General features: G+C 45.9%; 2 protein-coding genes across 2 annotated transcripts in view; one reads left to right on the top strand and one right to left on the bottom strand.

Moving 5' to 3' along the window:
- Positions 1 to 583: 583 nt before the first annotated feature.
- Positions 584 to 17,951, bottom strand: PNO1 (partner of NOB1 homolog). The gene is made up of 7 exons (XM_040351261.1): positions 17,718 to 17,951; positions 13,482 to 13,631; positions 9,283 to 9,366; positions 7,507 to 7,567; positions 5,961 to 6,078; positions 1,705 to 1,775; positions 584 to 1,596 (listed from the first exon to the last, which is right to left on the bottom strand). The coding sequence occupies exons 1-7, from the start codon at positions 17,874 to 17,876 to the stop codon at positions 1,529 to 1,531; spliced, it is 711 nt and encodes a 236-aa protein (XP_040207195.1). The 5' UTR covers positions 17,877 to 17,951; the 3' UTR covers positions 584 to 1,528.
- Positions 17,952 to 18,227: 276 nt separating this feature from the next.
- DNAAF10 (dynein axonemal assembly factor 10) overlaps positions 18,228 to 22,505 on the top strand; it is a 33,348-nt gene continuing 29,070 nt past the window's right edge. The window contains exon 1 of the mRNA XM_040351260.1: positions 18,228 to 18,496. Within this exon, the coding sequence (XP_040207194.1) occupies positions 18,311 to 18,496 (186 nt within the window). The 5' untranslated portion in view covers positions 18,228 to 18,310. The remainder of the gene's footprint in view (positions 18,497 to 22,505) is intronic.

Here is a 22,505-nt window from a genome sequence, read left to right as displayed (position 1 = left end):
CGCCGCTCTGGCGCTGTGATTGGCCGGAGCGGCGATGATGTCACTCCCGCGCATGCGCGTGGGACTGGTAGGTCCCCACGCATTAACCCTGTTAATGCCATTGACACAAACTGCACTTTCAGTGCGCCTGCGCCGTAGACATCAGCGCCTGTCATTTCTGCAAATATCTCCTAAACCTTTTAGGTTTGGGAGATATTTGTTGCACCTACAGGTAAGCCTTAATCTAGGCTTACCTGTAGGTTAAAGGTGTTTATAACCACTTTAAATTGTCCTACAAATATATATATTTGAAATCAAATTATTATTTTGTGGAAACAGGATGTGGGTGGGTTTCTGCCAGTCACAGGCTGTGCCAGACCCCTCCAGCCTGTGTCTAAGAACTGGGAGGCGATTCCTCCATCAATCTACATGTAATATTCCACCCACATTGTCATTTACCACGGTGTATACGCCAACACGTGTGACTATATTCACATGAAATCCCTAGCTGAATTGGGAACATGGACAGGTGGAGATAAAGAACAGCAAAATCAACCAGGTTTTCTGCAGAATACAGAAAATTAATCTCATATTGACCGAGTAAGAACAGCATGTAATACATCATTTATTGATAATTGTTTTTTATGATGTGAGTTTAGTGACCTTTTAACTTCAACATACTGTAGATATTTTTTTTCCCCCTTCGGTAACTTAAATTAAGACTTCAGAGTTGCACTTGTGCCAATGTTTTCATAGCTATCTAGATCAATGGACACTCAGTAAAAGCTTTGGAGAACTATCCAGGGGTCCCACAGTCATTGCACAACCTGTGATGGGACTGTGGGATCAATTCACATTTGTTGTGTGCAAGTATCCCGTGACTCATTTGCATAAATTATCGGGATTAAAAAAAAAAAGTTGAAAGGGAAAAAAAAATCAACAAAGCTTCATTAAGGTTAATTCACTAAAATGAAAGTTATTTAGTATGAAGGGCAGTCAGGGTAAAGCACCAGGAGCTACCTCACCTGAGCTTGTGCTCAGGTACAGGTTAAGACTTTTGCCACTTAGTTACTTGCACCACTTGCATTTTAAACAAATACATTTAATTATGTAATAATGAACACAGAGGTGCATTATTTTGCGTCTTATCAGCCAAAAGTTCAGATAAAAATTTGCCTTTTTTCATACATGTGTTTCCGCAGCGTTACCAATGTAGACCTCAGTCTCTCTTCTTCAGGATCACAAAAAGCATTCTTTGTTCCCACCCACACCAATAAGAAACCGGGAAGTACTGGGTTCAGAACATGAAGTTTGCATATTATAAGTTAAATTGTCATGTCCATCACCATTTATTTAAATTTGTTCCAAAACTGCACTGGATGAAAATGGCATATTTCAGGTTTGTTACGGATTGCCACACAGTCCTTTCATGTTTAAATATGGTCATATCTTCATCCACACACTTCAGCGGACAAAGGCCACAAGTTTTTCTCTGCAAAGGTTGAGACGTTGGCAGCAATCCAGACACGACGCCGGACACTCAGCCACATTAAAAACGATCCGCTGCTCTGCTTGCCACAGCCCGAATGTTCCCATATACTTTAGATGGTGGACTTCCTGTTGGTTATTAAAGATAAAGGTTAACAGTTGTTCCCTTCAGTAAAGTTTTATAATTTTACTTGAAACTATCCCATCTCTACAATGTGCAGCGACAGGAACACTTACCTAGAATGAGGTTACAAATTGCCGTTCTTGCCATCTTAATATTTTGGAATGATCCCAAGAGGTGTATTTTCCTGTCCAAACAAAAATGATGGAACACAATCAGCCGACTATCCTAGAGTTCAATGCTACTTTTGGCTACAAAGCTTTTTTATAATTAAAAAATAAATAAAATTAATGATAGTAAGGCTCCATTCACACTAGCACAACTTCAAAGTCACAAGATTTAAAGTGCGAATTGGTTCCGACTTCACACTCAATGGACCCAAGTCCCAAAAGTAATGCAGCCACTTTCACTTCCCCCTGTGTAATCTATATAAAATGCAGGGATTTTAAAGGATGAGTTAAAAAAAAAAAAAATGTGCATTATATATTTTTCCCTATGGACAGAGCTTTGGACCTGCGATCGGCAGATTGCTGGTGCAATCTCAGGCTCCTGCAGTCTTTCAGCATAGCCGTCTACAGGCAGTTACCTAGGAGCAGTAAAATTAATTGACTAAGAGCATTCACCATTACAAGCCATCAGCCGCAATAGCCAATGGTTTGGTAGGCATTCATCCACAGAAAACTGAATGAATGACACAGCGGTTTTCAAATTATAAAAGCGGGTGCGGGGAGAGGATCCCCTGCCTGCTGTCACAGGGAGGGGGGCGGCTTGATAAGAAGAAGCTGCAGATGCAGGAACAGATTACATGTTCCTAACTTTTGTTATTCTGAAGAGATAGCAGTTTTCTTCTCTGCGTTCATGTGGGAATGGAGTCTAATGGGAGCGATTTTAGAATTATTAATCAGATGCTGCAACTGCAGGGCTCTAATGAGGAAAGTGACAGGGCCTGCATCCCTTTAGACCTCTAGATTTCTCACCAAAAAATAACATTGTTGCAGGAGATGCCCAAAATCTTAGTGCAGACTTTGGGGGATAATTAGTAAGCCAGCCAATCACACAAGTCGTAAGTTACATTTCTGGGGGAAGGGGGGGTTTCTGTGTACAGAACACCTTCAGGTTGCCAAATCACATTTTACAAAAAAAATTGAGATGCAGATCAAAAACTAAAGTCATTTTTAATAACATTCAACTACAAAATAACTTGTGTAGCAATTGTATGCACTATACTATTTTTTGTACCCACAAAAACAAGCTTTAAGGGTTTGTTCTCACACAGGCTGCAGTTAGTGTCAGCTTTGGGAAAAAGTGATGCACGTTTTAGTAGATCACGCTGCTTACTTCCCTTTACAATTGTTTTTTTAGTGTCACAGCAGCATGGTATATTGCAGACATGCAGTGCCATCCAGTGTGCTGCTGACTGAACATCACAGAACACATTTGTCCCCCAGCAGTGGCCTGCATATATCCAGTGCTGAAAAACACAGGTCACTGAACGTAGTGTGATCGAGTTCTAACTCAGCCCTTAAGCTGCATTCACACCTGAGCGTAGCGTCTTCAAACAATTTTCTGGCGTTTTTTGCACGACTTGCATGTTTGTAATGTTTTTGGGCTTTGGAGTTTGTTTGGTTTTTATTAGCCAATAGAGAAAACCATTGTCTGTTGCATCATTTGTTGCTGGTCATTTCCGCTTTTTTAGCTACTCCATTAGCTTTTTTTTCTTCTATTATTAGTTTATTATGTTTTTTTTAGTTAGGGTAAGGGGTCCAAGACAGTTTAGATTAAGATTAGGAGTTGGGGTTAATTTGATTTAATATATGAATAATGAACAAATACATTTAAAATAAATACAAATAAATTCAATACTAATAATTAACCCCTAACTTCACGCCTTAAATAAAAAATAACTAAATACCAACACAAAATATTTGTTGTTAAGAATGTATTTTGTTAGTTTGGGTATGTTCTATTATTAATACTTTTAATATTTTTTAAGGTTAGTTTAATAACTAACCTTAAAAAATATTAAAAGTGTATTCCTTTTTAATTTGTGTATTTATTTTACATTATATATTATCATTTTATTGTTTTACATTTTAATTTGAGCAGAAAAATCACAAAAAACTTGTGACAAAACAGCACGAATGGTGCGTTTCCAATAATTTCTAAAATATAAATCCACCATAAAAGCCCCATGTCAGCACCAAAAAAAAAAAAAAAAAAAAAAACTCTTGAGCTTCAGGCCACATGGAGTGGAGATGTGAACCATCTTCATAGAGAATCATTGATATTTTTTCTCCTCCAGCATTTTTGAGCTTCAAGCTACAAAACACTCAGGTGTAAAAGCAAAAATTAAAGAATTAAAAAAAAATTAAGAATTAAAAAAAGGATGCTATATACTTGCCTGAAAGACTGCTTTATAAATATACTAAAATGCCTTGCTGGGAATATAAAGAGAATGGAAAAAGCTTCCTTGGATGTAGGCTCCCTCCTGAGGACAGGTGATCACACTGGCTAGTCTTACCAGAGACCACCTCACTAAATACATTTAGATATACCGTATATACTTGAGTATAAGCCGACCCAAATATAAGCTGAGGCACCTAATTTTACCACAAAAAAATGGGAAAATGTATTGACTGGAGTATAAGCCTAGGGTGTCCATCTGCATCCCTCACTGTGTCCATCTGCATGCCTCACTGTGCCCATGACTAGACTTAAGTTTAACATAGGAGTATATAGAAGGGGTGCCCAGCTTTGAAAAATCGTTGCTCCCCGCCCATAGGACTCCTAGACAGCAAACTTTGCACACTAGTCGGTACCAGGTCCCTAAAGTTACCAGAGAAATTACCGTTTAACATGGGAGTCTATGGAAGGGGTGCCCGAATTTGAAAAATCGGTGCTCCCCGGCTGTAGGTCCCCCGGACAACAAACTTTGCACACTTTTAGAAGAAGAGTGGGGCTACATGTGTGTCAAGTTTGTACCGGGTCCCCAAAGTCCGGGAGATTAGGCGCAAAAAGGTGACTCGAGTATAAGCCGAGGGGGGCATTTTCAGCACAAAAAATAAATAAAAAATGTGCTAAAAAAACTCGGCTTATACTCGAGTACATAAGGTATATGTTCAGTAATGAGTCCCGTGTGGGGGAAACCAAAATCTTGTTGCTATGGGCAACAACTTCACAGATCTTCTAGTTGCCGTTCACACAGCCCAATAATATTTCCTCCTCCAAAGAGGTGCTTTAAAAAAAAAAAAAAAAATACAAATAAAAACCTATTCTTGGGAGGTACATTCCATATAGACCCCCTAGCACTGGATGGAAGAATTATTCTGCAGCCCATCTAGCCCCTCACCTGCTTCAGATTCTGCATTTACCAAAAGAAACATGTATGATTATAGCCGTCAATGGAAAAGATTTATGTGGAAAAGTCAGGTCGGTCCAAGGCTTCCTACATGTTTCTGAAAGCTCTCCTCACCATTTATGGTCATGGGAATGTTTCCTGCAAGGGATGATCTTCAATCTTCATCATCAACAGAAAAACACAAAAAGCTGTTTCTGTACTGACAGCCCTGTGCCTGAGGCAACACTCACAAGGATGTACAATGAACTGCCTCAAACACCTGATTATTACAGCACATTTACACGATCATATCCTGCATATTTTTTTCCCCAGGAGGAACACCTCTTTAAAGTTATTGTGAAGGCCAGATCTGTGCATTGGTATTGCACAGAGCGGCCCCAAACCTCCTCTTCTGGGGTCCCCTGCTGGTGCTCTTGATGACTCCTTGTGTGCGCTCCCATAGCAAGCCGCTTGTTATGGGAGCACACCTGCTGGCTCTCTCCCGAGCCCGTGTGTCCATAGACACATACAATGAGACTCTGCTCAGCCCCACCCACCACATGATTTGACAGCAGGAGCCAATAACTCCCTCTACTGCCTCAGTGTCCTGTAAGGAGAGGAACACAGACCAGCGCCACTGCAGCCAGACAGCGCTGGATCGAGACAGGACTCAAGTAAATAGGGTGGTGAGGGGGGCAATGCTACTACCGAGACATTTTAATTACCTTAATGCAGGGGATGCGATAAGCTAAAAAGGTCTTGCCGTTAGAACCATCAACTGGAATTTGTGCTACTCCTGGCAATGACCAACACAGAGGAGGCCAGTAACTAGAAGCAGCCCAAATTCCATTTATTAAAGAAACAGGTTTTCAAGTTCACAAACATTTTCACTAAGTTATTACTGCAAACAGTCCCGATTATACTCAGTCCGACACGTCAGGTCATTTTAAACTTGGGTAATACAAACATGTATAATTCATTCAAAGAAAAGGTAAAAGGCAGCTAATTTTATGCAGGAAATGCGTAGATACGTACGAGTCAGCAAGAACTATCCTGGTTTTCGTTACATTCTCAATGGTGAACTTTGTTTTTCCTCCTTTTCCAGCTATTCTGCCGATTGCACGAGAAAGATGGTCTCCTTTTAATGGTTTAACTGGAATGGGAAGAAAGCAGATTGTAACAAAACCTACAATGCCAACAAGATAAAATGGCAGCAGCCAGCTCCTAAAAGATGGAATGACAATGATGAACGTGGCTATAGTGTAACGTTTCCATCATAGGTCCCAAACCAACCGGAATCCTAACAGCAAAGTGTTAAGCCCCATACACACGGTCGGACCTTTGTCCGACCAAAATCACATCGGAATTCCAACTGAATTCCATCGGACTAAAATAGAACATGTTCTCTATTCTAAACTCCGATGGAATTCCTGTGAATTTCCGATGGGGCATACACACATCCAATGGAAAAAGTCGTCCAACTTCTTCCCAGAGTTTTTAGGCAACACACTTTTTTTTGGGTGAGGTGTTAGCGTGGAGAGGAATTAAAACACCTGTCAATTTTTTTTTTGTTGAAATTTCTGACCGTTAGGAAGATTCACCCTCTATTTGTCCTGCGTACTGTTCTCACTGAGAGTGAAAGAAAATATAAAATTCTGAGTTAGATTGGGAAATACTCCAATCAGGACACTAGTTCTGGTGACCTTCGTTATAACCAGGGATTCCCTCGCTTTGGAGGGATTTCCTCTCAGTTCCTGTTTTGGCTATGGGACAGAAGTGATGGTAAATCCCCTAAAGGGGTTGTAAAGTCTTATTAAAATAACAGACATGTTATTTTACCTGCTCTGTTCAGTCCTCCTCTTCTCGGGTCCCTGGCTGGAGCTCCTGGCTTCTCCCTCCTGTTGCATGCTCCCACAGCAAGCATCTTGCTATAGGGGCACACAAGCTGTAGCGCCGTGTCCATGCAGACACGGAAAAGTGGTTCAGCCCCACCCCCTCTCTCCTTATTAGCCAAGTTTTATTGACAGCAGCAGGAGCCAATGGTGCCGCTGCTGTGTCTCAGCCAATCTGGAGGAAGAGTCCCAGATGGCCGATTCACTGATGGACATCGCTGGATAGAGATGGAGCTCAGTTAAGTATTAGGGGGTATTATGCAGGTGCCTTTTTATCTTAATGCATCAAAATAAAAAACCTTACGACTTTACAACCCCTTTAATGGAAGACAGATTGGCGGGGGGGGGGGGGGGTAGGTTTTGCTTTCAGTTTTACTTTAAGAAACACTGGTCCATTAGGAGCCTCTAGAACAAAGGTTCTCAACCCCTGTCCCGAGGACCTACTAACAGGCCAGGTTTGCAAGATAACTGAAATACATCACAGGTGATATCATTTGTTGCTCAGTGATTGCAGTATTCTAGACTGCATCTCTCAAAAGGTAATACTTAAAATCTGACCCATTAGTGGGTCCTGAGGACAGAAGTTGAGAACCATTGCTCTAGAATGTGTATGACTGTGCTACATCATAACAAAATATACGCTTTGTAGCTATTGTGCAATTATGGCAAAGAAATTATCTGCAGCTTACCATCTGTGACTTCAAAGGTTTCTAAAAAGAGGTCATCTAATCGAACCAAAGCCAAGGCATCCTAAAAGGGGAAAAAAAAAAATACATAAATTGACTTGGAACGGATGTGCTCATTAACAGCCCCCCCCCCCTTTTTTTTTTAAGCATGCCCTCACTGATCTCTGTAGTTGAAAGCATTGTGGAGCAATTCAATCTCATAGTTCACAGTCAAGGATCTGTAGTCATTCAAAGCATTCTCTCAGCAGCTCTGTTCCTCTGCACATCTGCTATTTTTACACAAGACATTAGAAGGCTGCAGAGTCACTACTGAGGAGGGAGCGGAGATTATGAGAGAAGAATGGACAACCTTTAGTGATTCCACTTTGAAATTTGAGGCTGAAGTTCTTCACAATGCCTGCAGATAGAGAATTTTTTCAGCTTGCCAATACATACACATTTCAATGGCCATGTGTTCACGTCTGAACCACATTTCTGATGAGATACTATTCTCACCGCAACAAACCAACAAACTGAGGACTGGCTGCACACAAAGCTAGCACACACTGCAATATTACATAAAACCAGAAGGTCCTGCTGCGGTGGTATATGGTCCCGGCTAGACTGGCCGCTTTCGTGCCAGGTGCCTCTCGGGAATGCTTCAGAGGATGCGGACAGACGGGGTCCACATACCATATGTGGTGGACCTGTCCTAGGGTCCGGAGATTCTGGATCAGGGTGTACAATTTCATCTACTCCCTGACCCAGATCAATTTAGTTAAAGCTGCTAAACATGCGCTCCTGGGGGGTAAGATACCTGACGCTTCAGGACCCCAGAGGAGACTGGTGGCATTCATATTCACCTCAGCAAAAATAACCATAGCGAGAAACTGGAAGTCCGCGGCCTTGCCATTTGATCAACTTAAATACAAATTGTCCTGGCTTATGTTGAATGAGCGGCTAACGGCACTCACGCAGGACAGGATGAAGCAGTTCCATAAAGTCTGGGATCCATGGATCTGCTACTTAACTGGTGATCCTGGGTCGAGTGGTACTTAGGTATATCTTGTGGATTATTTAACGGTGCGCGGAGCCTCAACTCTCCCCATTCCCCCCTCTTCTTCTTTCTCATCCCACTGTCTCCTTTCCTATTGTTCTCCGACGGGATTGAATTCTCCCTTTTTCTGCTTTACTACATATCTGGAGGGTTGTTTACTATCGCCTAAATTTACTATCGCCTAAATTGCCAATTGTATGATGGTCGTAACCCTCGTAGGCAATGGCACGATGTGATGTGAACAGATTGTCAAATCATTATCTAGAGAAGGAAGTGACGTTGATATGTACTACTTTTTGTCTGTGAAGAAAACTAATAAACACTATTAAAACATAAAACCAGGATCATGCCGTCCATCATCAATAATTGAAAGGGGGTTTCACAACAAAGTTGTGATCTTAGCTTTGTACTGATAGCTATATTTGGTGCATGCTTATACAACCAAATAACCTGATCTATATAGCTTGGCAATGAGCATATACATTTTTTATTCAATGAAAGGTTTTGCACCAGAGCCTATGCGCTCTTTTTATTTATGTCTTACAGTTCTCAGTGCCTGTAGGAATCACTGAAGCTTGACAGCCAGGAGCGTAGCATTTTCAACAGATCATCAGCAATCAACCTGTATTTCTGGTGTCTTCACACCCATGGTAGAAGATTTCTTATCTGCATAGTACAGGACACAGTAGCCCCTAATGTCTTCAGTAACAATACAAAAAAAAAAAAAAAAAAAGAGAACCTACCTCTACCTGGAAGCCCAGGATGAACGCTCTGACAAAATCTGCCGCTTTAGTGAGCGCGCCAACATCTGTTGTTTCTTTACAAGTCTGCAAAACAAGGATTATTCCATTTTACATAAAATCAATTAAATGGGAGACATGTGATTCTGCCCTAGACGTGGTCTGTGAACCCACATATTGTAGAGGGCTCTGCCAATACCAATTTGGTGGCGTTCCCAGAAAATGACTACAATGAACAAAGGCAGCATTTACACTGATCGCAAGAAGAGCAGAAAGAGGAAAAAATAGGCTTGCATCTTCAGTACACAGAGGAATTCAATATTGTGTGTTAATAAACCATAAGTATACAACAAAAAACCGCGCTACCACAATACAGTCTTTAGGCAGCGGCTAGCGTGCGATGACAGAAGAATAAACAATATAAAAGAGCCGCGCCAAAATATCAAAACAAATATCTATGTAACATTATGGACAGTCCACAGATGATATGAATGGTGGTGGATTATCAGCTAATCATCCAGCAAAAACCGAATCAGTGTGTTGATCAGAGGCTGATTTGCATGTAGACACATTAGTTTGTTCAATTTTCAATGCACCTGGTGACATGCATACAATTTGTGTAATCCCACCACCAGAGATGTATATCAGCTTACCAGATGGCAAGCCTTTAGTGCAATTGGCTATAACCCAGCCACGGCCTTTGAATCCCCTGGGCTAAGATGCTCCAAGATTCCCAGTTCAATGGCAGCCTGGGGGAGGACTGTACTGGTGGTCAAACTGATCTGGAAAGATTACCCCTCTCTGCAGGCTTCTTTCATCTGACATGTGCTCAACTGTGGACTGTCCATAATGTTACATAGATATTTGTTTTGATATTTTGGCGCAGCTCTTTTATATTGAATAAACCATAAGTCAGGCAACATGTAGAACTATTAACCCAGCCAATATTGTCTTTATTTGGTCTTGGATAGAGTAGGGGGGTGTTAGAAGCTCTTTAGCGTTTACTGCTGTCTGGATCCACACATCAAGGAAATTTCACTTCATGTGCAAAAGTCTCCCCATTGGCTCATACCTCTGACAGCTTTAATAAGAAGCATATCCCATCTTCTCATGTTCTGGCTATAACAGCAACATTACTACCCTCCCCCCCTTACTTTCTATCTTGGTGGCAGTCATTGAGTAGAGGTTGACCGATATGGGTTTTCCTCTTTCAGAAAATCAGGGCGGCCGATATATGATGCCGATTTTTGTGGCCTATATTTTAGGCCGATTTAAAACATTTTGGCAGGTGACACTGGCAGGAGGCACTGGTTGGCACCGGCAGGTTTCACAACCGATGGTGTAACAGCTCTCTGCAACGCCGCGTGTTTAAAACTGTATGGAGAGAGGAGCTGAAGCATTCAGTGTGATGTCGGCGGTGGGCGGAATCCAGCACCTATCCAGCCAATGATTGGTCTGTTTAAGGGGCGGGGCCACATACATGTAGCAGCCTGCCCAGATCCCATCCAATTGGCAGGTGTTGGATAGCTGGGTCCCGACACCCCGACATTTAACCTCAATTATGACAGCTCCTCTCTCTTTCTCCCTACAGTTTCACACACCGGGGCGCTGCTCTGCCAACAGTGTGCAGAAGGGAGAAGGATTCTCCATACTCTGCAGGCAGAGGTGCGGTGACTGCAGTCAGTGTTATATCAGCCTAGTTTGGAGAATAATTGGTGGGGTGTTGGTTATTTTCTTCTTTGAGGTCTACGATACACTATTTAGAAGAGTAATAGCTCACTCAAGCCAATGACGTCGTCCTACTGATCCTGTCACTAGCTCCAACTCTAAAGCAGTAGGATTACTACAGGGTGCAAGAAACAACTCAGCTGCTTCTCCTGTTGTGCCAGCTACTGAAGGGAGCAATGACATAGCAAGTCGTTTTTGTTTTCGTCTTTGTCCCCTATAGTGATCCTATTGGTCTTCAGTTTCCACCAGCAGCAGGAGAAGTAGTGTGTCCTAGGCCTACATTACCTACTAATTTGAGGACAGCATTAGTGGTTATCTAACAACGCTTGCTAGCAAACACTGCTAGTATACTAACTGCAGAACGTTAAAGCGGACCTTCACTCTTTTTTACAAGTAAAGTATTGCTTTAATTTCTTTCCTCCACATTTCTCGTCAATGTGAGAAGGATTTTACTGCACTGCCTTCAGACTAATGTTCATATCCCAGGAATCTTCAGGCAACTCCAAAAGGTGCACCCGCAGAATCATATTTACATAATGCCAATACTATGGCAACGTGTAAACATTCTACCAGGATCCATACAGTCAGAAAATAAGGAAGAGGCCCATAGTGAAGATGGCGGCTTGGGAGGCACTTAGAAACTTGGCTGGAATGCAAAGTAACATTGGTCTGCAAGGAAAAGCAAGAATGTTTTTTGCAATTAATATTTTACTTGCGCCTTTTTTTAAATTTTCAGCAATGGGGCGAAGTTCCTCTTTACCTTTCAGTTTACATCCATTTTAAATGTACTGCAGCCAAAATCCAGAGACCACCACATTAGATAAAAAAAAAAAAAACACAACCAGGAGCCTGTAATGGGTGTAGAGGTCGACCGATATATTGGCAGGCCGATATATTGGCCGATATTTGGCCGTTTGAGAAATAGTCATCGGCCGATTTTTATCCAAAATTAGGCCGATATTTAACATGGCCGTTAGCGGTGCCATGGCTCCGGAGCTAGGCCGAAGCCCCGGCCTTTCCTGATGCTGTCACCGCGGCGGCAATCCAGCCAATTGTCGGCCGCCGCCCTCCACGTAAAAAAAAAAAACGTCCCCTGACGTGCTGCGCGCCCTGCCTCTGCCTACAAAGCCCAGAATGCAGCGCAGGTCGGTAACTGCCGGCCCGCGCTGCATTCTGGACTTTGTAGGCAGAGGCAGGGCGCGCAGCACGTCAGGGGACCTTTTTTTCCCCCAGGGTGGAGGATGTCGGCAGCGGCCGCCGCCGATTGGCTGTTACAGGGCCGCTCTGCATTCTGGGGATTGTAGGCAGAGGCGGGGCAGCACGTCAGGGACAATGGAGCTTTCTTGTGCTAGGAGATGCCTGGAGCGCTCCGCTGGTGGGCATTGATGAGGTGGCACTGTGGCAGTGAATGACATTAGGCTGTACTGGTGGGCACTGATGTGGTGATGCACTGGTTGGCACTGATGTGGTGATGCGCTGTGAGATGCACTGGTGGGCAATGATGGGGTGCATTGGTGGGCATTGATGAGGTGGCACTGATGGGCTGCACTGGTGGGCATTGATGAGGTGGCACTAATGAGGTGGCACCGGTGGGCACTAATGAGGTGGCACCGGTGGGCACTAATGAGGTGGCACTGGTGGGCACTAATGAGGTGGCACTGGTGGGCACTAATGAGGTGGCACTGGTGGGCACTAATGAGGTGGCACTGGTGGGCACTGATGTGACACTGACAGGCTGCACCCCACCTCTCCACCCTAAACAATTATCTCCTCCCCACCTCTCCACCCTAGGTTTTTTGAGATGAGAAAAAAAAAAAAAATCGGCCTAAAATATCGGCCGTAAAAATCGGCCACACATATCAGCCATCGGCCGCCCCAATTTCCAAATATCGGCATCGGCCAGAAAAAAACCCATATCGGTCGACCTCTAAATAGGTGTATTTTGTAATTGTTCTAGTGCAGGGGTCTCAAATTTTTAAAGGGCCAGTTTACTGTCTTCCAGACTTTAGAGGGGCTGAACTGTGTGCCCAGTGGGAGTAAACCATCTCCAATCTTTAGTATTTGGGGGGGGGGGGGGGGGGGGGGCGGGGACGGGACGGACGGACTAATTTGTGCCAGTGGAAGGAATAGTGCCCCATTGTTGGGGCACATATTTAAAATCTGTGTCTTCTCACTTGATCTGCGAACCAGTGCTACATGACTTTAATAAGCTCCCCCTCCAAGAGATCCCTCATTAGGGTCAAGCGCAAGACACTGCTGGCACCAAATCAGAGTCCACCATTATAGCGATCAAGCCTCAGATACTGCCAATCTCTGACTCTTTGTTGAAGTTCAGTCCCAGTACCTCGGATGTAGTATACAGCCTGGGAACCAGTGATTGGCCGCTCTCACCCAATACTTCTCAAATCGATATTTTGCTTTGTGACAGATGATTTCTCACCCAACCAATGGATGATGTACGGCGTAACACTTACCCTTATCTCCACATTTCTTGTTTTCAAGTTGAACCGAACCTGAAGCTGCAAGTGTTCTACAATCGGGGTAAAGATCTTCATCCAGTTGTCTTTCAGAGGTGTATAACGGTGTGAGGGAACAGGAATCTTTCTCAACTCTTCCTTATCACCCTGCAGAGAGGTAGAGATTCATGTTATTATAGGTCCAAGAAACAAGTACAAGCCACCTACCAGCTCCCATATTAATACTATCCAGCAAACATCGCAACTGTGCTAAAGGGGTCTTTGTGGTTAAAGTGGAACTAAACCCTCCTATCATTTTTCAGCCAAGTAAGCTGCCATTTTAGCCTCTGTTTAAACTGCACCTGCCATGCTGCTGCACGTGAGCAGTTATGATTCCAGCCATTTGCTGGTTTGACAGTTTAGTTGAGGACACAAGGAGATGCGACAGTTGGCATTCCTTGAATATAACGGGTTTTAACTGTCAAATTGATGGGTTTAGTTCCACTTTAAGGCCCCTTTGACATTGGGGCGTTTTTCATGCGGTATAGCGCTGCTATACCGCATGAAAAAATCATGCCCTGCAGGCTTCAATGTGAAAGCCCGAAGGCTTTCACACTGAAGCGGTGCGCTAGCAGGAGCGCTCCAAAAGTCCTGCTAGCCGCATCTTTACCGCAGTATAGGAGCGGTGTGTTCACCGCTCCTATACCGCGCCTTCCCATTGAAATCAATGGGAAAGCGCGGTAATACCGCGGTATTAACCCTTTTTCGGCCGCTAGCGGGGGTTAAAACCTCACCGCTAGCGCCCGAATATCGCGGTAAACACGACGGTATAGCCGCGCTACAAATAGCGCGGCTATACCGTCACTGCGGCTACACGCTGCAATGTGAAAGCAGCCTTATATTAACCCACAGGACATGAACTCAAGAGCATTAGTGAGGCTGGAACAAGCGGTAGCCCACCCCGCGGCGGACCGCCAGCTCGATCCCAAGATCCAACTACGAGCTTTATAACTGCAGCAACTTTAATATACGCTATTGGAGCTGGAATTACAGCGGCTGCTGGCACCAGACTTGCCCTCCAATAGATCCTCGTTAAAGGATTTAAAGTGTACTCATTCCAATTACAGGGCCTCGAAAGAGTCCTGTATTGTTATTTCCGGTCACTACCTCCCTGAGTCGGGGGTGGGTAATTTGCATCCCTGTCTTCTTGGTCGCAGAGCGGTTAAGAATAGAGCTGCACAGTTCTGGGAAAAATGAGAATCGCGATTCTTTTGCTTAGATCACGATTCTCAAAAAAAAAAAAATTAAATATACAATAGCACCAAAGTGCATGGGCCTCTTTTTAATTTTATTATTTAATGCTGCTGCACCAAAATGCATGGCGCTTTTGTTGGCATGCATTTTTATTTTTGTGATTTTTTTTTTTTAGATAAATATAAAAATAAAATATAAAAATAAAAATGCATGCTAACAAAAGCACCATGCATTTTGGTGCAGCAGCATTAAAAAATAAAATGTTACCTGCTGGGCTCTGATGAAAAGGCTTAGAGCTTCGAAACGCGTCGGCCGGCGGTGACCCCCTTCACTTTCTCCATGACTGATCGGAGTGTGGTTCGAAGTCTTCTTACTGCAGCTTATGTCGATTAAGCTTTACTGCGATTCTTTCTACTACACTTGTGAGTAGGCCCTGTATATATATTTTAATTCTATAAAAAAAAAATCACGGTAATACACTAGGTTGGTGCGCCTGTGTTTACTTTTCGCTTATAAAATGTTACCTACCTGACTGCGCATTTACTGCTGTGCTATGCTCCTCGTTACCAATTCCCGGCCAAGACAAGTGTGAGACACTGTGTGTACCGCCCATGCCCAGCGGCGCACCGCATCACGCATTGAACTGACGTCAGTTCCGGTCGCTGACGTCAGTTCAGATATCCGCCATTTGCGTTCCACACTGGTTACGTGGAACCGGCGGCGATATGTAAAAATCGCGGGTCATCCCGCATGGAGATGGTGGGGGGTTGTGAATTGAGATTGCGATATTCTCGCGGTTAATCGTGCAGCTCTAGTTAAGAACAAAACGCTTTGAAATAAGAGTGCTGTCACGCGTATTCGCTGTGGTTTGGCCGCAGTGTACTTGTAGTTTACCCGTGCTTTTCGATAAGACTTTTATTAGACCCCTTTCACACTCGTTTTTCAGGTGCTTTCGGGCTAAAAATAGTGCCTGTAAAGCGCCTCCCCTGCAGCCCCAGTGTGAAAGCTTTCATACTGGGGTAGTGCGCTTGCAGGACGTTAGAATTTTTTTTTGCTGTTGGTTCGAACCTCTCTGTGTCTGGAGAAACTTTAAAAATGTTCTCACATATGCCAGTCTAGTTCTTATTTTGCCATCCATGTCCCATTGGGGAGGGGGGGGATTTCCTGTCCCATAATCACAACAGGAAGTGAGAGAAAATCACTCCGAAAAGGAGGTCACCAGAACTCAGGTCCCTATTGGAAGATTTCCACCCTATTCCTGCTCTGGTGACAACCAAAAAAAAGTGATTTTCTTTCACTGATCTCAGGAGAAATAAAGGGCGACTCTCCCTACTGGGGACCATAAAGGTCGCAAGAGTGCCACGCCCTCTCTCCTGCACCAATCACCAATAGATTCATGCATTGCATTAATCTATTGTCTGCCGCCCCCTATTCAAATGTCCGACCCCGTCAGGCATCTGAAATACAGCAGCGTTCTTTTTTGGAAGCGCCCAATTAGAGCTGTGGGCTCCAATAGGCTTCCAATTTGGTAAACAGCGGGCGCAATGCTGTGAGTTCGCTGTTTACTCAGTGTTGTGTTCAAGGCCGGCATCAGGGGGGTACAGGCAGTACACCTGTAAGGTCCCCAGGGGCCCGGATGGCAACCCTCTTAAAAAAAAAAAATATATATATATATATATATATATATATATATTTTTTTTTTTTAGGAGTCTGAAGGCCCCCAGGGCCTGAATGGCTACCCCCCACTTTTTTCATTTATTTAAAAAAAAAATATATAATGTATATTTTTTTATTATTATTATTGGGCCCGGGGCCCATGCCTGAAGCTGTGTAAGGGGCCCCAAAATTCCTGATGGCGGCCCTGGTTGTGTTAGTGAAGCGAATAAATCATTTTTCTAAACACTGACCCGCCTCTTAGCCAATCAGGTCTGGTTACCTGTCACCTGATTGGCTGAAAAGACAGGCGTCCAATCATAGCAGAGGACAGGAAGAGGACGGGAGAAGACATCGAGGACAGCGCCGTGACCCGAGACAGGTAAACGTTGGGTGGGGGATGCACACTGGTGCCGCCTGACGGGGGAACACTGGCGCCGATTGACGGGGGGAACACTGGCGCCGATTGACGGGGGGAACACTGGCGCCGATTGACGGGGGGAACACTGGCGCCGATTGACGGGGGGAACACTGGCGCCGATTGACGGGGGGAACACTGGCGCCGATTGACGGGGGGGGGGGCGCACACTGGCGCCGATTGACGGGGGGGGGGGCGCACACTGGCGCCGATTGACGGGGGGGGCGCACACTGGCGCCGATTGACGGGGGGGGCGCACACTAGCGCCGATTGACGGGGGGGGGCGCACACTGGCGCCGATTGACGGGGGGGGGCGCACACTGGCGCCGATTGACGGGGGGGGCGCACACTGGCGCCGATTGACGGGGGGGCGCACACTGGCGCCGCTTGACGGGGGGGCGCACACTGGCGCCGCTTGACGGGGGGGCGCACACTGGCGCCGCTTGACGGGGGGGCGCACACTGGCGCCGCTTGACGGGGGGGGGGGCACAGTGGCGCCACTTGACGGGGGGGGGGGCACAGTGGCGCCACTTGACGGGGGGGGGGGGGCACAGTGGCGCCACTTGACGGGGGGGGGGCACAGTGGCGCCACTTGACGGGGGGGGGGGCACAGTGGCGCCACTTGACGGGGGGGCACAGTGGCGCCACTTGACGGGGGGGCACAGTGGCGCCACTTGACGGGGGGGCACAGTGGCGCCACTTGACGGGGGGGGGCAACATTGGTGCCACTTGACTTTAAATTTCTTTTTTTTCAGTTTGTGCCCACCCCAAAAATTTTGAGCACCAGTCACCACTTTATACAAAACTGGAAGAAAAGTTCCCCTCAAACACGAACAGTTCCCCCCAAACACGAATGATAATCCAGTCCCCGGATAGGAGGCACATTCTCCCCCCCCCCAGGTGAAGGCCCCACCTCCAGCCCCTCTCACCATGAGCTTGTCCCCGGAGATCTGCGGGAAGTCGGGCCTCTTTCGGGGCTGCTCCCCGGTGTCCATGGACTTGTCCTCCGGCGCCCTCCGCTTCCTACTTTTCCTGCTGGTCACGCTGGTGAAGGTCTCCTCAGCGGCGGCGGGGATCTCCGTTTCCATCTTGTCCGCAGAGCTCACACTTCCCTCAACACGTGCGAATCAGCTGCCATCCGGACAGGCAAAAGGGGCGGGGCCGGGCACTAAAGGCGAAAATAGAACCTTTTCAGGATGACGTCACCAGAGAAGCCTGACGCACGCCACATCCTGTGCGCCGTTCCCCTTAATGTGCCTGTTTCGAAAACAACTAGCTGATTAAACGTAATTACCTCGTTAAGGTTATTGTTCCACATATAATTTAATAAAAATAACTTCTATTAATTAATTTGTCGCAGAATGGGATGTAAGTGATAACGTAGCAGTATTTCGAAGTTCTTGTGAACAGGCGGGCCCGGGACAGCCGTGCGCCCCTCATACGGTGATGGTGACAGTTGAGTTGCAGAGGTGGGCGGGGCCCGTGTGTGTTTGGGTCAGTTGTACACAGCAACGGTGCAGACATGAGTTCCCCGCTGGAGAAGCCGCAGATTATCGCTCATGTACAGAAGACGGTGAACTACACGCTCTTCGATTGTAAATGGATCCCGTGCAGTGCCAAGTTCGTGTGCCTGGGGAACCAGCCCAGGGGCAGCGGCATCATGCAGATCTACGAGATACAACATGGAGAGGCCAAGCTCATCAGGGAGGTCAGTGTGCACCTGCAGGGGGACTACAAGTCCCAGCATGCCCTTTGTCTTGTCCTGCTAGAGCTCCACTTTCCCTGCACTGATCACTGTCTGTCAGTGTGTGGAGCCCTATGGGAGACTTGTGTGGGTGGCTTTGTATGATCAGAACTTTTATTTCCAGTTTTGGACCGAGAAGGGAAGAGTTGGGACTCATGCAGATGGGCGGATTGGCTGCCGGTGACTTGTCGTTATGGTTCCCCCTATCCAGATGGTTCCTGTAAGGACTGCGCAGGCGCAATCCTTGCTGACGGAAATCTCCGAACCTCGGTTGGTGATCTGACGATCTGGTTCCGGCTAACGAGCTGGTTCCTGTAAGGACTGCGCAGGCGTAATCCTTGCCGACGGAAATCTCCGAACCTCAGCCGGTGATCTGACGATCTGGTTCCGGCTAACGAGCTGGTTCCTGTAAGCACTGCGCAGGCGCAATCCTTGCCGACGGAAATCTCTGAACCTCGGCCGGCATCCAGGGCGACATGGAATTTGAGGAAAGTGGCCAGTCGGCCTCACGTCCTTGCTTCGCTCGGCCTCCTGGCTCTTTTTTTTAACATCCTCCAATCCACGGGGATGTTAAAGAATGAGCCTAGGTTCGGAGATTTCCTTCGGCAAGGATTGCGCCTGCGCAGTCCTTACAGGAACCAGCTCGATAGGGGAACCTTAACGACAAGTCACCGGAATCCAGGCTCATTCCTTCACATTCCCGTGGATTGGAGGATGTTAAAAAAAAAAAAACAGGAGGCGGAGCGAGCCGTCCGAGCGAAGCAAGGACGTGAGGCAGACTGGCCACTTTCCTCAAATTCCATGTCGCCCTGGATGCCGGTGCATTGCCACGAAATGAGATTTGCCATCGGATGAGATGGTCCGCCTCCATCACATCCTATTGGCTCACTCCTGTCACGTGACATATTTAAACGTCAAGTATCGACGCGAACTTCAGTCTCAGCTAGGCTATCATAGGGAGAGGATCTCCTCTCCCTGTGATAGCTGAAGCTGCACGGAGCTGGTGCACGGAGCTATTTGCGTAGTGCTGCGCCTGCGCACTACTACTTTACCTGCACCCGATGCTCTACTTTCTGTTCCCCGTTCCCCGAGCCTTGACGGGGAGTAGAGCTGCGGGCGCGGGGTGTAGTTAGCGCTGGCGGGAGGCACGCTGACAGCGCTATCGGGCATTGGGATCCCGATAGCGCTGTGGATCTATCGCGCTCGCGGGGAGGCATGACAGCGCTATCGGGCAGAGGGATCCCGATATCGCTGTAGATCCCGAAGTGACATTGTAATGAAGGAGAACATTTATTAGCCTAGTAAATGTATGAGCTTCTGTGGCCAGATTCCGCTCTTGGAATCGGGCCACAGAGGCCATGTGAGCTCCGTGCACCAGCTCCGTGCAGCTTCAGCTATCACAGGGAGAGGAGATCCTCTCCCTATGATAGCCTAGCTGAGACTTATGTTCGCGTCGATACTTGACGTTTAAATATGTCACGTGACAGGAGTGAGCCAATAGGATGTGATGGAGGCGGACCATCTCATCCGATGGCAAATCTCATTTTGTGGCAATGCACCGGCCGAGGTTCGGAGATGTCCGTCGGCAAGGATTGCGCCTGCGCAGTCCTTACAGGAACCATCTGGATAGCCGGAACCATATTGGCAGATAAACGGGGTTCAGATTTGGCTAAACGCCACATAGAGACGCAGCACTCTGTACTATAGTCGCATACAAATCACATGACCAGCTGCGTCAAGTTTGCGTGCAACCAGAACGCCATGGATTCAAAATGTGTGCGTCTGGAGGCTCAGATCACATTCGATCACATGTGACTGCTCAGATGAACAATTACATGTGATGGCGGCATCATGCGGCTGTTATAGGCGTGTGCGTTGGGTGATTCTCATCCTCTCTCCCTTGCCTTTATGGCCCGTACATAGGATCCGAAAATCGGACGTAAAAATACTGATTTCAAATCGATGGTACGATAATTGGATCGTTAATACAGAGCTTTTGAGAGCCGATCACGACAGTTCATCCAATATTATCCGATCGTACAAACACAAAAAAATTGCGATATCAGATCTTACAATTTTTACTTATTCAGTACAGTTGTAAGGCCCCATTCACACCGGCGCATTCAAGGAATTTGCAAAAAACGTGTTCCGATAATTCCTAATGGCACCCCAAATGCTGACGTATGACAAACACACAGTAAAAAATGTGTACCACCCTAAAAGTTGGGTCTGCTTTGTGGCTTGCTTAGGGAAGTCCATTCACATGAGAAAAAAAAAAAAAACGTGGGTGGAAACGGGTATTCTCGCTGTAGTTAGTGTGAATTGGGGCCTCAGAGTGGAACTAAACCCATCAATATAACGGTTCTCCAAAACAGTTGAATTCAAGGCATGCTGTGAACGAGAACTAAACCATAAACACAACTGTCAAGTGATCAACTGATCAGATGTGCAGCACCATGGCAACTGCAGATCAAACAAAAAGTGGTTTACCTTACACTGGGGGATGGAAAGATGAAGCCTGTACACGGAAATCTGACATGGATACAATAGTGTCAGTGATTTGATGAGCCCTGAGGGTTAGTAATAAAGTGGAACTATACTCAACAATTAAACAGTTCTATTCCTGGCATGCTGGGATTGCTAACTGTCACATTGGTTGTGCTCTCAACCAAACTGCCAAACCATCAAATGGGTGGTTGTCATAACTGATCACATGTGTAGCACCATGACAGTTGGAATTCAAACAGAGGCTAAGATGGCAGCTTCCTTGACTGTAAAGGAGAGGAGGGTTTAGTTCCACTATAAAGTGCACTTAAACCTTTAAAGCAGTTCTTCATCCTGAAAACTAAGGCCCAGATTCTCAAAGGACTTACGACGGCGCAGCGCCATGTACGCCGTCGTAAGTCCTAATCTGGGCCGTCGTATCTATGCGACTGATTCTTAGAATCAGTTACGCATAGATATCCATTAGATCCGACAGGCGTAAGGCTCTTACGCCGTCGGATCTTAAATGCAACTTTTTTTTTTTGTCGCCTCCGTCGTTTTCCCCGTCGAGTATGCAAATTAGCTAGATACGCGAATTCCCGAATGTACGCGCGGCCGACGCAGTGAATTTACAAAGTTTACGTTCGGTTTTTCCGGCGTAAAGTTGCCCCTGCTATATGAGTGGCAACCAATGTTAAGTATGGCCGTCGTTCCCACGTCAAAATTTGTAAATTTACGTCGTTTGCGTAAGTCGTCCGTGAATGGGGCTGGACGCCATTTACGTTCACGTCGAAACCAATGACGTCCTTGCGACGTCATTTGGAGCAATGCACCCTGTTATATTTTTTGGACGGCGCATGCGCAGTACGTTCGGTGCGGGAACGCACCTAATTTAAATACTACACGCCCCCTTCCCACCTAATTTGAATTAGACGGGCTTGCGCCGGGTGATTTACGCTACGCCGCCGCAACTTTACATGCAAGTGCTTTGTGAATAAAGCACTTGCCTGTAAAACTTGTGGCTGCGTAACGTAAATGAGATACGTTACGCCCGCCGACATTTACGCCGATCTACGAGAATCTGCCCCTAAATAGTTAAGTCAGCAGCTACAAATACTATAGCTGCTGACTTTTAAAGGAGTTGTAAATAAAACATTTTTTTATCTGAAATGACTGTTTACAGGGTATAGAGACATAATAGTTAACTAATTCCTTTTAAAAACGATTACAAATAGATAAAAATCAATCCATATAATGTTTCGTTTTTGCATGTTGTTTCCTGCTTCTGTGATGTACAGAGCATATAGAGCCAATACAGGGCAGTGATGGTTTGGAAAACGAAACTGATCCAAAGGGGAGGTGCTGTGGGATTTTAGACACACAGTAATCACACCTCCTTGATTAGTGACCACAGAGAGAAAGCTCCCAGTACTGTGGTCATCAGGAAACAGACAACCAGGAAGTGTGGAGATCAGAGAAGGATTACAGC

Source organism: Rana temporaria, chromosome 4, assembly GCF_905171775.1.
Source record: "Rana temporaria chromosome 4, aRanTem1.1, whole genome shotgun sequence".
NCBI classification, from domain to species: domain Eukaryota; kingdom Metazoa; phylum Chordata; class Amphibia; order Anura; family Ranidae; genus Rana; species Rana temporaria.
This window is presented reverse-complemented; position numbering and strand designations above follow the sequence as displayed.